The sequence below is a fragment of the Heliangelus exortis genome, chromosome 20 (assembly GCF_036169615.1).
Source record: "Heliangelus exortis chromosome 20, bHelExo1.hap1, whole genome shotgun sequence".
NCBI classification, from domain to species: Eukaryota; Metazoa; Chordata; class Aves; order Apodiformes; family Trochilidae; genus Heliangelus; species Heliangelus exortis.
Window position 1 is genome coordinate 8515478 of NC_092441.1, and position 15880 is coordinate 8531357.

Consider the following 15880-nt stretch of genomic DNA (forward strand, 5'->3'; position numbering starts at 1 on the left):
GCACGGCCCGGGGATGCCGCGGGGCTGGGGGGTGAGGGGACAAGGTGCTGGTGCTGCCACTGCCCCGGTATGGCCCCCCCCCCCCCCACACACACACACACAGAGCAGGACCCCCCTCTAGTGCCTCTTACCTGCCCCCCCCGGTGGCACACGCATGGCCACATTGTCCCCCCCTCTCCCCCAGTGGCACACACACATCTGCCTCTGGTCGCATTCGCCAGTCCCTCATGCCATCACCCGCCCCCATAGCACTCATCTGCCCCCCCAGTCACGCATCCCAGTGACCCCTGCCCAGCCCAGTGCCACCCAAACTCCGTCCCTTCCCCTCCCTCACCCCCAGCCCCACTATCTGGTGACCCCCAGCAGCAACCCCACCCCAGGGACACCCAGCCCAGAGCCAGCCTTGTTCCCATCCCCCGGGCTGGCTCTGAGTACCGCCCCTCTCTTCCCGTACCCCCCAGCTGTTGGGGTGTCCCCTGAGGGGAGGCCAAGACCCCCCCTTTCCCAATGGGTCGCTTGGCACAAGGAGGAGATGGAGCAGCCATGTGTGTGGGGCTGAGCCCCTCCAGCAGCCACCCGGAGCTGCAGGGTGGTGGGGGGGGGGGTGTGGGGTGAGGTTCAAAGCCCCCCTCAGCACACACCTCCATCTTCTCCATCCTGCCTTTCAGCTCCTCACCAGCAGCTGCATTTCCCGGGCACAGCCTCTGGAGGCAGGGAGCTGGCTGTCCGCTCCAGTGCACCCCAGCCCACTCCTAGATTGCCCCAGTTTCCCCAACATTAAGGTACTGGGGACCACTGGGCTCTTTTGCACCTTCCCCTTGAGGATGAAGGTAAGGGATGGACCCTTCCACTGCTCGCTTAAGAACCCCCGGCGATTAATTAGTCCTGCGGCGCAAGTTAGTGGAGCATCACATGATTTTGATTTGAGTTGATAACACGAGCGCTATAAATATCAAACGGGAGAAGCGCAGAGAGGCGAATCAGCTGCCCTGATGTCCTCAGCAGTGACGAGCAAAGGCCATCCCCGGGGCTCCCCGCTTTGTCCCCTCCCTGCAGAGGGACGAGCACATCTCCCTCCCTCTCTGCTTCCTCCCCAAGGGTTAGGGTTAGGCAGAGAAAAACCAAACCTGGGGCGAGCCTGGGGACAGCTTTGTACCCGGTCTGTCAGGCTGTGTGTGACACCCTGGATGTCACACCCCGCCTGGCTGCTCAGCGCAGCAGCGCTTGAACATCACCGCCTCGGGGCTGCCACCCACCCAGGAGCCCCCGGCACCCCGGGGGCTGAGCCCTGATCACCCCAACAGGGTTTGGGGGGAGCCTGATCTGAGCAGGGGGCATCTTCAAACCTCCAGCCCGCGAGGGACAGCAGCCTGGGGGGGGGGGGGAACAGCACCACATTTCATTACCAGCACACAGCAGACTGCAGGACTCCGGTACAGGCAATAATTCAAAGTTATCCCCGCGCCGATCCATAACCCAGCAGTCATTCCACGCAGAGCTGCTGCTTGCACGCACGGCTCAGAGGGGGGGTTTTGGTTGGCTTTTGTTTTGTTTTGTTGGGGTTTTTTTGTTTTTTTTTTTCCCTTCAGCGATTGCTGCAGCAGAGGATTTTGTAGGACAGTGCTGCAGCAGAGTGCAGGAGCTGGGTGACAATACTGCTGGGAGGGCAGGTTCCCTCCCAAGCCTGGATCCTTGCTGGACCTTGTAAAACCAGGAAAAACCCCAGCAGAGCCGAGCTGGGGAGGAGGAATGCAATGCATTTTCTCATCTCATGAAAAAGTGACTTTTAACCCCCAAATGAATCTGCCTGCTGGGCAAGCCTGAAGCATTCGTGTTGCTCATTCATGGGATTTGGTGCATGGGTTTGGCAGGGAAAGGGGATCCTGCTCCTGCATCCTTGTGCTGAGAAGGAAACTGAGGCACAAGAGGGCACAGGGGGCTCCTCAGAGGCTTGTCTACAGCAACAAACCTTTGTCTAGATACCCAGTATTCCCAGTCCACTCCCAGTTCCTCCAGCAGTTGCTGGCACTCGCTGCAGAGCCAACAGTCCCTCCCTGGGGTGGCTCTGACCCCCACGACAAACAGAGCCCTGCAGGGTGGGGATGGGCTCTTCATTAGTGGGTGCCAAGCCCTAACGAGGGCTGCTGCACCCTGAGCTCCCCAGGCTGGTTCCTGGATGGCAAAGGGGAGTGAGGTGCTGGGAGCCTCCACCCCTCTCATGGGTCCCACGCAGCTTTGTGCTCGATGGGAGGATGGAAACCCACCTCAGGCAGGGAGGGTTGGCAGTGAATCCTCCCCCTTGCTGCAAATCCTGCCCCCAAAAGAGGTTTTTCCACCAGCTGGTTGGTGTGGTGGGGAAAGCTGAGCTGCTTGCTGGGCATTGATTTTCATGTCAAAAGCCCTGAAGCTCCTACCTGCTCCTCCAAAACTCTTATTTTATCCCAGCCTTGGATGCCCGTTGCTTGCTTGAGCCTGGTTGGCTTGTGAGCTGCTCACAACAGCGTTTCCAGGGGTTTTCCAGGCAGGCACCACCCGAGGGTGGTTGCTCCCAGCTTTGCTGACTCAGCTGGAGCTGTGCTGAGCTCACGAGTGGGTGTTCTGCCAAGCAGGAGGTCCTGGGCACTCTCCAGGGCTCCGTAGAAAGGAACTGCGTGCAGGAGGCAGCGGGGTTCAGGGGTCTTGGCTTCTCCTGGAATTCCCCTTCTCACCCCTCCACCTGCCCCAGGGCTGCTTTGGGCCCGAGAGGGTGAAGCTGCCCAAATCTCAGCTGCCCGAGCAGGTACCTCCCAGGGGACCACAGCCACATTCAAACCTCTGAGGGCTTTTTTCAGCTTCATCTATTTTTACACCATCCGTTTGCTAAGTCCTCTTTTCCTTCATTTAAGTTTTAAATGCCACTTTTCCCTTTTTCATTAAGCTCTTCCAGGTCTGTGTCACCCCCATCCCACTCGGGCCTCAAACCCGGTGGGGAGGGGGAGCTCACTTGCCCTTAAAGGCTGTGGCTGACCTTGAGGCACCAGAATGAAAAAAGTTGTATTAAAAAAAACCAAAACCAACCCAAAACCCGGGACCTCTGCTTGAGCCCCCGGGCCCCTCCTATCCAGATCTTCCCAGGGAGGGGGACACGGGTGACCCCAGGCCGGGTCCCTCCTCCTGCCCCTCGGCCTCAGGCTGCGTTCCCTGCCCCGGGAAGGCAGCAGGGATCTGGGGGAAGGTGCAGGGAAGGGGAACCCCTCCTGGAGCAATCTCCCCCCCCCCCCTTCTCAATGAACCTCCTGAATGAACGTGACGTCACCAACGCCTTCCGGGAAAAAAAAAAAAAAAAAAAGCAAAAAAAAGAAAGAAAGAAAAAAAAAAAGTAAAAAAAAAAAAGCGCCCCTCCACCCTCCCAACGGACCAATCAACGCCCGGGCCGCTCCTCCCATCATCCGCCCCGCCCACTCCGGTATGCAAGAGCCAATCAGAACGCCGCCTCGCAGCCAAAACACAACCGTCAGCCAATGGGAAGGCGGCGGGGCGGGGCGAGGCGCCGGGGCAGCTGGAAGATTCGAAGAGAACGCCCGTGGGGGCGGGCGGCGCGGCCGCAGCCAATCAGAGCGCGGGGGCGGGGCTTCCCTCTCCCCCCCTCCCTCTCCCCCCCTCCCCCCCGGTTCCCTCCCCCCCCTCCCGGTTCCTCTCCCCGGGCCCCCCCTCCCGGTGCCCCCCGGTGTCTGCGCGCTCCGGGCAGCGCTCGGCGGGGCCGCCCCCGCCATGTCGGTGAACATGGAGGAGCTGCGGCACCAGGTGATGATCAACCAGTTCGTGCTGGCGGCCGGGTGCGCCGCCGACCAGGCCAAGCAGCTGCTGCAAGCGGCGCACTGGCAGTTCGAGGTACGGGACCCCCCCCCCCACCCCGGGCCAAATCGGGACCCCCCCCCACTCCTCTCCTTCCTTCCCTCCCTTCCCTAAACCGGGACACTACAAAGTGGGATCCCCTCCTTTCCAAACCGGGACGCCCAAACCCTCCCCGAAATCGAGACACGCCAAACCGGGATCCACCCCTCCCCAAACCGGGACACACAACAGCCCCCCCCCACCCCCCCTAAATCGGGGCACTCCAAACAGGGAGACACCCTCTCACCCCCCCTAAATCGGGACAACCCCCTAAACCAAGAGCCCCCCTTCCCCAAACCGGGACACCGCCCCCTAAACCGGAACATCCCAAACCGGATTCCCCCCCAGAAAAAACCCCAGAGACCCCTCACCCAACCCCGGACAACCCCTCCCAAAATCGCCACAATTTCTCCCCAAACCGGGAGCCCCGACATCAATCGGGACACCCTAGACGGGGACATCCCCCTCCCCCCTCAAACGGGGACCCCCCCCTTCACGGCACTGCAGGGCTGAGACCGGCCCAGCCTCGGCCCACCGACACGCGTGGACGGTCGCTTCCCCCCGGATCCCGCACCCACGAGGGAGGGAGGGGGGACCGGTTCCGCGCCCCCTCCCCCCCGTTCTCCCCCTGCTCTATTTATACCCGGGCCGTAACCCGAGCTGCGGACCGGGGGGGGGGGGGGGGAGCAGCCCCCTCCCCCCCATTTGAGGGCGGGGGGCCCGTGGGTGGGTGCTGGGTAAACAACGGGGGGGAGAGGGGCTGACCCCCACCCCCCCGCTCCGCGTGGGGAGCCCCTACACGAGGTCACACACACGATCCCGCGTGGGTCGAAGGAAGGGCAGCACATCGGGGCCTGGGAAGGGAAGGGACATGGCATGGGTGGCCCCCCAGGGTGGTCCCCCCAGGGGTGGGTGTGAGTGGAGGGGTGTGAGTGGGGCAGGCGGGGGACGGGGGGACGGGGGTTGTGGTGTTTTTGTCCCCCCTTTGTTTAGGGTGGGCTGGGGCTGATATTTTGTCCCCACAGACGGCCCTGAGCGCCTTCTTCCAGGAGACCAACATCCCCAGCACCCACCACCCCCCCCAGATGGTGAGTGGGACCCCCCCCTCCCCTCCCCTCCCCCAAACCCCCCTCCCAACATCCCCTCCCCAACCCCCCCACCCCCAAACTCACCTTTAAACCCACCCCACCACCCCCGAGCCCTCCCACACCTCTCCCCCACACCCAGCTCAGGACCCCCCCTCCCCAGACAGCCCCCCCAGAAGGGTCCTCAGCCCCCCCGCTGTCAGCTCCCCTGCAGCCATATTGCCGGGCGCCCGGAGGAACACGCAGCCGGCGAATGTAAACACGGAGCTAAAATGTCTGCCAGGAAATAGTTTGTCTCCGGAGCATCGTGCTGGAAGTTGGGGGGGGACACACACAGCATCTCCCCCCTTCTCTTCCCCAAACACCACTTGACCTTGGCCGAGGGCACGTCGGAAGTTATTCCCCTCCGGGTGTTTTTTGTTGTTGTTGTTGTGTTTTGGGTTGTTTGGGTTTGGTTGGTTTTTTTTTTTTTCTTTCCCCCCCTTTTTTTTTTTTTAATTATTATTTTTTCCTGCCGGGCTCCTGAAGGAGCAGGTCTGGGCTGAACTGAGTATCATTATTATTATTATTATTATTATTCCCCCCCTTTTTTTTCCTGCTGTCAGGCAATCACCATTCTCACCCAGCATGGCACTCTCTCTTGGAGAAAGTAATTTTACTGCCTGGTTCCCACTTCAACCCCTCTTTATTTTCATTTTTCTTCCCCCTGTACCTTTGCAGTCTGCCTGTGGTGGTGAGGAAAGGGATGGATGTCTCCCAGAAAAACCTTCCAGGAGGGAGCAGGGATGGGAGAGCAGGCAGGAGCTGTGTTTTCACACCCAAAACCTGGTTTGCTGCTGGGTTCAAAGCAGCTCCAGCAAAACCCCATCCCACTCCTCGGGGCTGAGCAGGACCCACTTCCCACCAGGGCCACCCCATCACCCCCACCCACCCCACAAAGGCTCTGGTCAGCTCTCCCCCTCCCCACTGTGTCACCCCCAGCACTCCGTGTGGTGACAAAACCAAGTACTCCCACCTCACATTTTTAGCATTTTTGTGTTTTTTTTTTTCACTGCTATCCCCACAAGCATCTTGATTTCTGCAGATTAAAATGCCCCCCCTGCACGGCTCGGGGCTTTACAAGCTCAGTTTCTGTTTCTTTTTTAAGCCTCAGAGAGCAAAGCTGTGAGCACCCTGTGGTGCAGCACATCCCCTTCACCCCCACCCAGGGCAGGGTCCCCCCCATGGGGCCATCTGTGGGGAAGGGACTCACCTGCTTGGGGTATGGGTACAGCTGCCCCACTGCTGAGCACCTCCTCATCAAAACCAGGGCAGAGGAGGAAGGCAATAGTTACACAGCAATTTTTTTAGATTTTTTTTTTCCCCCCCTCCAATTAATCTGGAAAATGCCACCCCAGAAGCTCAGCATTGTCTCCCTCCCAGCATTGTTTTTTTTTTTTTTTTCAAAATGCAGTCACTTGAAGGTTTTTAGTTTCTTCTTTTTGTTTTTTTTTTTTTTGGTTTTTTTTTTTTTAGGTTTCTGTTTTGTTGGGGTCTTTTTGCAACAAGATACCACTGAACATAGAGGCTTTTTTTTTTTTTTTTTTTTAGCTTACCACTTTTTGGTGAGCTCTGAAGTTAAGTTGTCCCAAAGCCTGTGTGTGGTGAGAGAGGAGCATCCCTGGCTCTGCATGAACCCACATGGTGCCAGCCTGGTCCTGATGGCATTTTTGGGGTGCAGCAGCCCCTGATCCCCCTGCCAACATGGGTCTGGCTGCTGCTGGTCCCAGTGGGACCATCTGGGACCCACCTGGCCAGGTTTTGGGCACAGCAAACCTGCTCCTCTGATCCCAACCATCACTAAGGGTGTTTGGGATGGGGATGAGGAGGGACCTGTCAGAGGGATCCAGGGCTTTGTGTGGATCAAACAGGGGCAAATCCCAGGATAACCCCTGGGAAAGGGGGGTTGGGGGGATGCAGCAGTTTTTCCTCAGGGAAAACAGTTAACCCCCTGTTAACTCCCATCTAACCTCCCCCCCCAGCCCATGGCACAAAAAGGGGTCAGGGGCATTAGGATGGGCACCCACCCCATTTTATACTCTGCTCCACACATCCTCTTTGGGGGGGCTTTAGCATCACTCCCCCCCCTCAAATCATCAGAGCACATCAAATGCTTTGCTGAATGGGCCCTTGGGGGTCTCCAGCCCCTGGGGTCCCCCCCACTGGATTTTCCTCTGCTGGCTGTGGAAGGGCCACGTCTGTCCTGGGTGGTGGGGAGGGTGATAAATTCAGCTGAGTGTGCAGAAAGTGGGGGGGCCCCACCAGGAACCACACAGGGACCAACCACAGCCCAAACCCCAGGGGGGCATAATGGGGCACAAGGGGGGGGGGGGGGGTCCTGCAGAGCCAGGTGGGACCCCAGCACGCTGCCCACCCCTGGCAGCAGAGCAGCATCCCCCCCCTCCCCATCCCTGCAGCCTCACCTTGGTTTGAGCAGCCTGGATGGTCCTGGCTGGGCTGGAGACCCTCCCTATGCAGCCCCCCCACCTTTGGGGGAGACACCAGTCCCCTTGGGGGGGGGAGGGGGCTGCACTGGTGGCCCCCATGCCAGCCACACTTGGGCTCTGAGCATCCCCAGGGGTTGGGGAGGAGTCCAGTCAAGCTCTCCAGGGATTCATCCAGCTCCTGGGGGCATAACTGGGACTTGAAAAGCATCCATGACCGATCTGACTTCCCCCCCCTCCCTCCCCCCTCCCCTCCTCTCCTCTCCTCTCCCCCCACAGATGTGCACCCCCAGCAACACCCCGGCCACACCACCCAACTTCCCGGATGCTTTGGCCATGTTCTCCAAGCTGAGGACCTCGGAGAGCCTGCAGAGCAGCAACAGCCCCATCCCCTCCATGGCCTGCTCCCCCCCGGGCAGCTTCAGCCCCTTCTGGGCCTCCTCTCCCCCCACCCATCAGCCCTCCTGGCTGCCCCCTTCCTCACCCACTGCCCACAGCCTCCACCATCACCTCCATCACCCACAGCCCTCCTGGCCCCCCACCCCCCCCGGCCCCCACCCCCCCACAGAAAGCCATGGCCACCATGGATGGACAGAGATAAGACTGGGTTGGCACTGGGGGGGGGAGGGTTGGAGGGTGGAGGGGAAGCAGGGGGAGTGGGGAGGGTGTGGGAGGGGTGGTCTTGGGCCAGGGCGTTGGGAGTGGGGGCTTCCCTCCCCCCCCAGAAACGCACTGGAATAATTTTCTAGGTTTTATTATTATTTTTAAGGGGGAGGGGGAGGACACACATGCTGCCAGGGAAAGCACAGGCCAATGAAAGCCTCAAGCTGGTCTTTTCTTCCCCCAAAATTTTTTTTTTAAATATATAACTATAATATATAAATATATCTAATGTATATAAATCCAGAGAGAAGGAAGCAGCAGCACAGAGGAGCTGCTGGGGAGGGGGGGGGGTCCCTACTTTCCACCCCCAGCATCTGCAGCAGGGCAGGAGAGGGAAGGGGGGGGATAATGAAACACAGCAACTGATGGAGGGGGCTGTAGCACCCCAGCACCCCACATCACAGCCATGGGAGCACAGAGCTGCTGCCCACACCCCCCCCCCAGCTCTGGATTTCCCAGACACTTGTTGCAGCAACAGGAGCAAAGCACCTCAGCTCTGGCTTCCAAAAGTCAGCCCAGCTTCTTGCACAGAGCCCTCCCTCCCCCCCCCCAAAACCTTCCTTCACCCCATCTTCCCTCCCTATGCACCCCTCCAGGGCCTGGGGGAGCAAAACTGGGGCTGTGATTTATGGAGCTGATGCCCCCCCCCTGCCTCCAATCCCTGTGACCATCATTTGTGCCCCTTCCCCAGGGAGTGGGGAGAGCTGGGGGGTTTTTTAGTGTTCAAATCAATCTTGCTTAAAAAAACAAACAAAGAAACAAAAAAAAAATTAAAAAAAAAAAAACCAACAAAAAAAAAAAGAGGAAAAAACAGGTTGAAGGTTTTTTATTAATTTAAAAAAAAATAATAAAAATCCCTTTTTTAACCCCAGCTGTACCTGTCTTTTCTTTTAGCCACAGGATGTCCCTGACAGGTCACCGAGGATGGGGCTGAGCTCCTCATGGCTCCTTCTTTGGGGGCTTGGCCAGGGACCCCCAGTGCCACCCACTTGCTGAGGTGCTGGATCTGTCCCCTGGGGGCTGGGAGAGGTGGCCATGGGCCAGCGTTGTCCTTGTGTCCCTCTGCCCTGGGGACAGCTTGGGCTCATCCTTCAGGAAGCCTGGGAAGAGAGAGCAGAGGGAGCTGGGCTGGGGGAGCTGGGGGTGACACAGTGCCCCCCATGCTGTCCCCTTCACCCAGCTGGGATCCCCCCCCCAGCCATACCCTCCTTGAGTGCAGGGAGCTGCCTGTCCCTGTCCCTGTGTCCATCCTGGCTCAGCAGCTCCAGCTCATCCTGATGGAAAGCAGAGAATGGGCTGGCAGAACCCCAGGGCCCCCATTCCTCGCTGGGGAAACCGAGGCACAGAGCTCTGCAGATGCTCAGCATCCCCCAGCCCCACTCATCCCCCCCCCCCCATCTCCCTCATCCCTACCTTGCTGGGGGGCTGGAGCAGCCACGGGGGGCTGTGGGGAAGGGGCTGGAGGCGCAGGGGACGCCGCAGGGGGTGGGTGAGGGTGTGTTGGCCCCCACAGTCCCGTGGCACCCTGGGGTACCTGTATTTGGCCATCAGCTCCCTGTGGGATGGGGCACAGGGGTGCTCAGCACCCGACACCACAGCACCCAATGCATCCCTTCCCAGGAGGCCCCTGACCCCCACCCCAATCCCCAGGGTGGGCTGAGACCGGACACAACTCATCACACGCAGCCCCAGCACCCACTGGCAGAGACCTGGGCAGCATGAGGGGGCTGTAGAGACCCCACCCCATCCTACGCCCCCCCCCCCCCCAGAGCTGGGGCCAGCTGAGCCTCCACAGTTCATCTCTGCTCCCCTGCCCACCCCACCCCCGGCAAAGCCAAGGAGCTGGGGGTGGGATGGGTCCCTCTGTCCCCTACCTGTGCCTGTGCTGCTGGATCAGCTCCTGCTTGAGGTGGGTCTGGGGGCACCCAACAGAGCGGTGGGACAGTGGTGACAGGGATGAGATGGTCTCCAGGTGCCTCAGGGGGGGAGGGCAGGAACCGCGGGTGGGTGACAGGGGACGAACAACCCGGCCCCAAACCCCTGGGTTGTACCCTATGGCTTCCCCCCTGCCCCTGGGGAGGGGTCCCCGTTCCCCTGATGCCAGACAGGGCTGGGCAGGGGGCTTGGCAGGGTGGCACCCAAAGCCCCATGTGCCCGGTACGGGGGGCACTGACAGCACCCACCCCCCATCCCATCCCATCCCCCCCAGGCTGCCGGGTGCTACTCACGGTCCCGGCAGGGTCAGGCTGAGGGCCCGGTCACAGGACAGGCAGTGGAGAGGGGCCAGGAGCTGCCTGGAGGGGGAAGAGAAGGGCTGGGGGAGCTCCGGGGGGGCCAGGCAGGTGGGTGTCACCCCTGCCCGGGGGAACCAACCCCCTCCTCCCCTCCTCACCCCACAAAACCTTTGCACCCACACCCCAGCTTCATCCCATAGGGACCCCCCTCCTCCTGCCTCCCTGCACGGAGGGAACCTGCTGCTGGGAGAAGGCTCAGCTCCTGCCTCAGCATCCCCAAAAATCGCTCCCTGGGTGCAGCAGCTGGGAGAGCTGGAGGGAATCTCTGTCCCCAGGGCCACCCCTGTGTCCCCATCACGTTCACTTCTTAATCCCGGCAGCGTCATCAGCCTCAGCCGGCAGCTCCCTCTCCTTCAGCTCTTCCAGGATCCTCTCCCTCTGCTTCTCCATCTGCTGCTCCAAACGCCCCAGCTCCAGGCGATCCAGCTGGGAATGGACACAAACCCTCAGCCCCCAGGGAGGGGACAGTCCCCGGGGGCAGGGGACAGGCAGGAGGGGGGATGCTGGCAGGGATCTGCCCAGAGCCCAGCTCTGTGCAGCCATCCCTCACCTTGGATTCCATCAGCTCCCGGAGTTGTTGCTGGAGCTGGATCCAGCCCAGCTCCACTCCCGAGATCCGGCTCAGCACCTCCCGGTTCTTTTGCTCCAGCTGCTCCATTTGGGCCTCAAAGTGGCTGCGTCTGAGGGTGCCGGCCAGGGCAGCTTTGTCAGCTTTCTAGGGAGAGGGAAAGGCAGGAGAGGGGTGGGGAAAGGGTTGGAGCAGGACGGGCAGGAGCCACCTTGGGTTGGGGCAGGGGGAGAAGCAGCTCCGTGGCCCCGCTTGTCCCAACACCCCCAGGTTGGCCCCAGCAGGCAAAGGGACCCTGGGGAAGGCAAGGGGACCCAGTGGGGATCCCACAGCTGGGCTGGAAATCCTCCCTCCCCCGAGCCAGTTCTGCCACTGAGCACCCAAGGGACAAGGGGAGTTTGTCACCCTGCTCAGGAAGCCTTTGGCCAGGTCTTACCTTTTCAATTGCCAGTACCAAGTTCTCCTTTTCCACCTTCTCCAGCCTCTCCAAGGACTGGGACAGAGCCTTCCAACACAGAAAGCAGCCCATCAGGCTGGGGCAGAGTTGGAGCTGCCTCCTGGCCAGCCAAGCACTGTCCACTTGCCCACCCCCAGCCAAAACCTCCAGGGAAGACATTTGGGGAATGTCCCAGCAGGTTGGCAGGGGACACATCCCTCGTGGTCCCCCAGAGCCTGGGCTCTGCCTGCAGGATGCTCTGACACCAACCTCCAGATCTTGCTGCCTCTGCTGATGCTCATCCACGAGGTTCCCTGTGACCACACTGAGCTCCTCACAGTTCCTCTGCACCTGCACAACACTGGCCTGGATGTTCTTCAGCATCTTCTCATCCTGCTTCAAAGAGGAAGATGCTGTGTGAGGAGGGATTGGCTGCTCCATGGGGACAGACCCAGGTTCCTCAGCCAGTGGTCACAGGCTCTCAGTGCCAGCAGGACCTTTGCATCAAGACTTTTAATTTCCCTCCAGGCTGCTGACTCATCCAAGCCAATCTGGGGGGTACCAAGGGGTTCCCCCACACCACAGTGAGACACAACCAACATCCCCCCCTCCCCATGCCAGCATTTTCCTACCTGGCTCCTCCATGGCAGCTGCCTCACCACCTTGACCACTGCCTGCTGTGAAATCAGTTCCAGCAGCTCCTCGTGCTCCTGGTAGTGCTGGAGCTGCCTCAGTTTCCCTCTGGTGTCCGTGCTGCAGGTTGGGCACACTCCCAGCACCTCTGCCTGCTGCTGCCCCCTGCTCCCCACCATCCCCTGCAGCTTCTCTGGCTGCAGAAAAAGGAGAAAGAATTAGTTCTGAGGTGGGATGGATGTGGCCAACAAACCCAGGTGCCTTGGGTGCTCCATGGCCCCAGCCAGCCAGGATTCCAGCCAGGATCCTAACCAGGATCCCAACCAGGGTCCCAGCCAGGATCACCCCTGCCCAGCCAGCAGGTGATGGGAGCTTCCCCCCCCCCAGCCTCACCTCCTCCTGCAGCTGCTCAGCCCTCTTGGTGTTCATCCCCAGCATGGGCTTGGGCAGATCCTGCTCTTCTCCCAGCTCCTGTTTGATCTCCTGCAGTCTGGACCTGGCCAGCAAGAGGCAGCATGGGCAGGCTGAGGTTCTGTGGTGCTCCTCAGGAGGTGTCTCTTGCCCCAAAGCAGGATGCTCCCAACCACCCTGCCCTCCCTGGCAGCACCACAGGGTAGGAAATCCTTTCCCAGCCTCTTACCCCAACTGCTGGGTGACCTGGTTGCTTCCAGTCCCTCTCCATTCAGCTCCAACCACCTCCAGCTTTCCCAGGGCCTCCTCCAGGTGCTTGATCTGAGAAGAGCAGCAATGGCACCATCAGGGCATGGCCCCCACCTCATCCCAGCCCCAGGACCTTCCACTGCCCCCTCCCTGCCCAAATACCCCCCCCCCCCCCCAGCATCCTTGCAGAGCCCCTGGGGACCACATCCAGCTCACCTTCTCCTTCTGGGCCTGCAGGTCACAGGCCAGGCCCTGCACAGAGGACACCTGGTGCTGCAGAGAGGATATCTGGTCCTGGAGGTTGGACAGGACACTGAGGATGCTCTCCTGGTCTAGAGGGAGGGTCCAAAGGGACATTGTCAGCTAAGGGGTCTCATGCTCAGGGCCAGGCTCTGAGCATGGTGAGCCCGTGACCCAGGATGTCCCCATGCAAAGCAACCCCCACCCCTCAAGTCCCCTCAGGGCTCTCACCTTCCTTCAGGAAGAGCAGGGGGATCTTCTCCAGGTCAGCTTGGTCTGCCTTGGTGTTTTCCAGCTGCACCACCTGCTCCTTCAGGTCAGCCAAGAGATGGCTGAGTTGTCCTATCTGGTCAAGAGCCACCTGCATCCCCAGAGCACCAGGAATGGCCTCTGTAGGGACATTCTCAGTTCCAGGAAGGTTGGGCTCCATGTAGAAGGGGCTTGGCTGGACCCCTGCTCCTTCTCCTTGGGTCCCTGGAGGTGTTGGCTGCATCCCCAGGATGGTGCTCATGGTGCTGGAGGTCCCTGGCTGCATCCCTGGAGTGGTGGCCTGGGAGCCAGGGGACTCTGGCTGTGTCCTCAGGGTGGTGGTCTGAGCGCCTGAGGACCCTGGCTGCGTCCCTGGAATGGTGCTCTGGGAGTTGGGAGTCTCTGGCTGCACCCTTGGGATGGTGGTCTGGGTGCCAGGGGACCCTGACTTTGTCCCCAGGGTGTCGGGGGTCCCTGGCTGCATCTCTGGGATGGTGGTCTGGGTGCTAGGGGACACTGGTTGTGTCTCCAGGGTGGTGGTCTGGGTGCCAGGGGACACTGGTTGGGTCCCCATGGTGGTGGTCTGGGTGCCAGGGGACACTGGTTGTGTCTCCAGGGTGCTGGTCTCCAAGGTAACCTCATTCTGGGTGTCCACATCTGATGTGGTGGGCTCGGAGGGGTCAGATTGTCCCCCACTGCCCTCCTGGGAAGGGGAGGCAAAGGGGAGCAGGGTCAGTGGCAGCCATGCAGTGGTGAGGACAGACCCCAGGGCCCCCTGCCCTGTCCCCAAACCACCCCTCATAGGGCCAAACTCTGCACCCCATGAGAGCCCAAAGGCAGAGGCTGCCCACCCGTGGAGACCCTCCCTGAGCTGGGGGGGGGGTCTCACAGCCCCTCCCCAACCCCCAAGGGCTTCTCTGGCCCTGCAGAGATTCAGCAGCTGATCCAAGGGACCAGCAGTTCCCTGAGCCACTTCCCAGCTCGAGGGGCTGTGCCTGCCTTTTGGGAACAGCAGACCCAGGTGGGACTTGGAACTCAACTCCCTGTGCACAATTCCAGGAGCTGCCCCAAACCCTCCCCTGCCCCCAGCTCCAGAGAGACTGGGAGGACAGGCAGCCCTTGAATGCCCCCTGCCCAGCCAGGTCCTGGGGCTGTGTGGTCACCCCAAAGGTTTGGGGGCTGTTGGGGGCTGTCAGTGCAGCCTGGCCCTGCGTGACACCCACTCCTCTTCCCCACCCCCTGAGCGTGGCCCTTTTCAGAGCAGAAACCTCTCCAAGGAGTTGCCCTTCCTCCCAGGTCGTGGCCTCCTCACTCTCCAACGTTTCCTGGTCCTGGAGCTGCCCAGCAGTACCCTCAACTTTTTCCTGGAGTGATGCAAGGAGAAGGCAGTCAGGACACAGGGATGGGGTGGAAAAGGAGAATCCACAAACTGAGTGGGGGAGGAGGCAGTGGGGTGCTGGGCAAGGCTGTTCCTGGGGACTGGGGCTGCACTGCAAAGGGGGGGAGCTGTGTCCTCTCCCCAGCACCCCAGGCTCCTTGTTTTGAGGACTCTTCTGTTCCAAAGGGCCTTCCCATGGCTGGGCTTGGGGTCAGCAGTTGCCTCTCCCCGCAGCCCGACCCACACTGGGTTGGGCTCAGCTCTCCCCCCTCCTCCCTTGGGACATCCTTCAGGAGAGGTGACAGGAATGGACACGGGGCAGGGGAGAGGGTAAGAGGGAGAGGGGCTGAGCACCAGCAGCAGCTCACCAAGCCAAGAGCCTCCAGGATCCTCTGCATCTCCTCTGCCATGCGGGCCTGCTCTGCCTTCACCTCCCTGAGCTCCTGGAGGAGATCCTGGGACACAGCCTTGTCCTGGGGGAAGGGGCCAATGGGCATCAACCCCACCTGGAGATCAGGAGAGGGGAAGGGAGGGATGGATTGAACCCACCACCACTTGCTGGTGTTGCTGTCAGGAGGGGAGCCAGAGCAAGCAGAGCAGCATTTCATCCCCAGCTCTTCCTCCCCAAAACTCCATCCCTCTCCTCTCCCCCAGGGAAACCTCAGGAACTCAGCCTTAAACCAGCCCCTGGGGTCTCCGGGCAGCACACGGGCTGTGTGGAACCCGGAGGGGAGGGGATCGGGCAGGGGAGCACCCAGGGGACAGCCCGGAGGTTCTACCTGGGAAACGCTGTTCTGCTTCCCTTCCATCTCCTTCCCCTGGCCCGGGTCGGTGGCCACGGAGGTGCCCCGGGTGGTCGGGCTGCACTGGGGCTCCTGTGCTGGCAGATCCTTTATTCCCAAGTGTCCCAGCATGGCCTGGAGCAGGCGGTGCAGAGCCTGCAAGTTGAGGACCCAGATCTCGGGGCTTCCGATGGCGAGGTCCAACATCTGGGCCAGACTGAGCGAGGCCATCTTTGCCCCCTGCCCCAAATCAGGGAACCTCTCCTGGGTGTGGGGGGGACACACGGAGCCTTTCTGCCGGGGGGGATTGGGCTGGGTGAGTGCGGGGCAGCCTCAGCCTTCCTCCCGCTGCTCCTCCCGCTCCTCCTCCCCGCCGCAGGGATCCCCGCGGGGGTGGCGGCTGCCGGGACCCCAACCCCGGCTCCCCCCTGCCCGGGCTGAGCCCGCCCCCTCCCTGCTCTCATTGGTCACCGCCCGCCGCTCCTCGCCGCCCCATTGGTCGGGGACAGCACAGCGTCCCCCGTTGCTAGGCAACG

The 15880-nt window shown here is 61.1% G+C and overlaps 2 protein-coding genes across 8 annotated transcripts in view; one reads left to right on the plus strand and one right to left on the minus strand.

Annotated features, from left to right (window-relative positions):
* Nucleotides 1–8057, plus strand: part of UBALD2 (UBA like domain containing 2) — a 79762-nt gene extending 71705 nt beyond the window's left edge. Inside the window, 4 exon segments of the mRNA XM_071763908.1 lie at nucleotides 3690–3870; nucleotides 4899–4961; nucleotides 7721–7984; nucleotides 7986–8057. Of these exon segments, the coding sequence (XP_071620009.1) occupies nucleotides 3751–3870; nucleotides 4899–4961; nucleotides 7721–7984; nucleotides 7986–8042 (504 nt within the window). The 5' untranslated portion in view covers nucleotides 3690–3750 and the 3' untranslated portion in view covers nucleotides 8043–8057.
* QRICH2 (glutamine rich 2) lies at nucleotides 7337–15880 on the minus strand. Of its 7 annotated transcripts, XR_011729828.1 has the most exons (18): nucleotides 15342–15876; nucleotides 14931–15068; nucleotides 14453–14548; nucleotides 13167–13887; nucleotides 12912–13027; nucleotides 12676–12767; nucleotides 12429–12531; nucleotides 12035–12232; nucleotides 11673–11798; nucleotides 11403–11471; nucleotides 10949–11113; nucleotides 10703–10824; nucleotides 10333–10398; nucleotides 9979–10080; nucleotides 9518–9659; nucleotides 9309–9378; nucleotides 8983–9204; nucleotides 7337–7622 (listed from the first exon to the last, which is right to left on the minus strand). XR_011729828.1 is itself a non-coding variant. In XM_071763902.1 (17 exons), exons 1-17 carry the CDS (start codon nucleotides 15573–15575, stop codon nucleotides 9044–9046), a joined length of 2718 nt encoding a protein of 905 aa, XP_071620003.1. In that variant the 5' UTR covers nucleotides 15576–15876; the 3' UTR covers nucleotides 8915–9043. The 7 variants fall into 7 exon arrangements, 4 of the variants coding, with proteins under 4 accessions (XP_071620003.1, XP_071620002.1, XP_071620004.1 ...); XM_071763902.1 differs by lacking the exon at nucleotides 7337–7622 and having other exon boundaries at nucleotides 8915–9204; nucleotides 11673–11795; XM_071763901.1 differs by lacking the exon at nucleotides 7337–7622 and having other exon boundaries at nucleotides 8915–9204.

Excerpts from the sequence above, each read along its gene's own strand:
- QRICH2 (XM_071763901.1), bottom strand. The coding sequence starts at position 15,575 with ATGGCCTCGCTCAGTCTGGCCCAGATGTTGGACCTCGCCATCGGAAGC. Across the intron at positions 14,549-14,930 it reads TCCTGGAGGCTCTTGGCTTG|GAAAAAGTTGAGGGTACTGC; the intron begins GTGAGCTGCTGC and ends GCATCACTCCAG. Across the intron at positions 9,205-9,308 it reads GCTCCCTGCACTCAAGGAGG|GCTTCCTGAAGGATGAGCCC; the intron begins GTATGGCTGGGG and ends CTCTCTTCCCAG.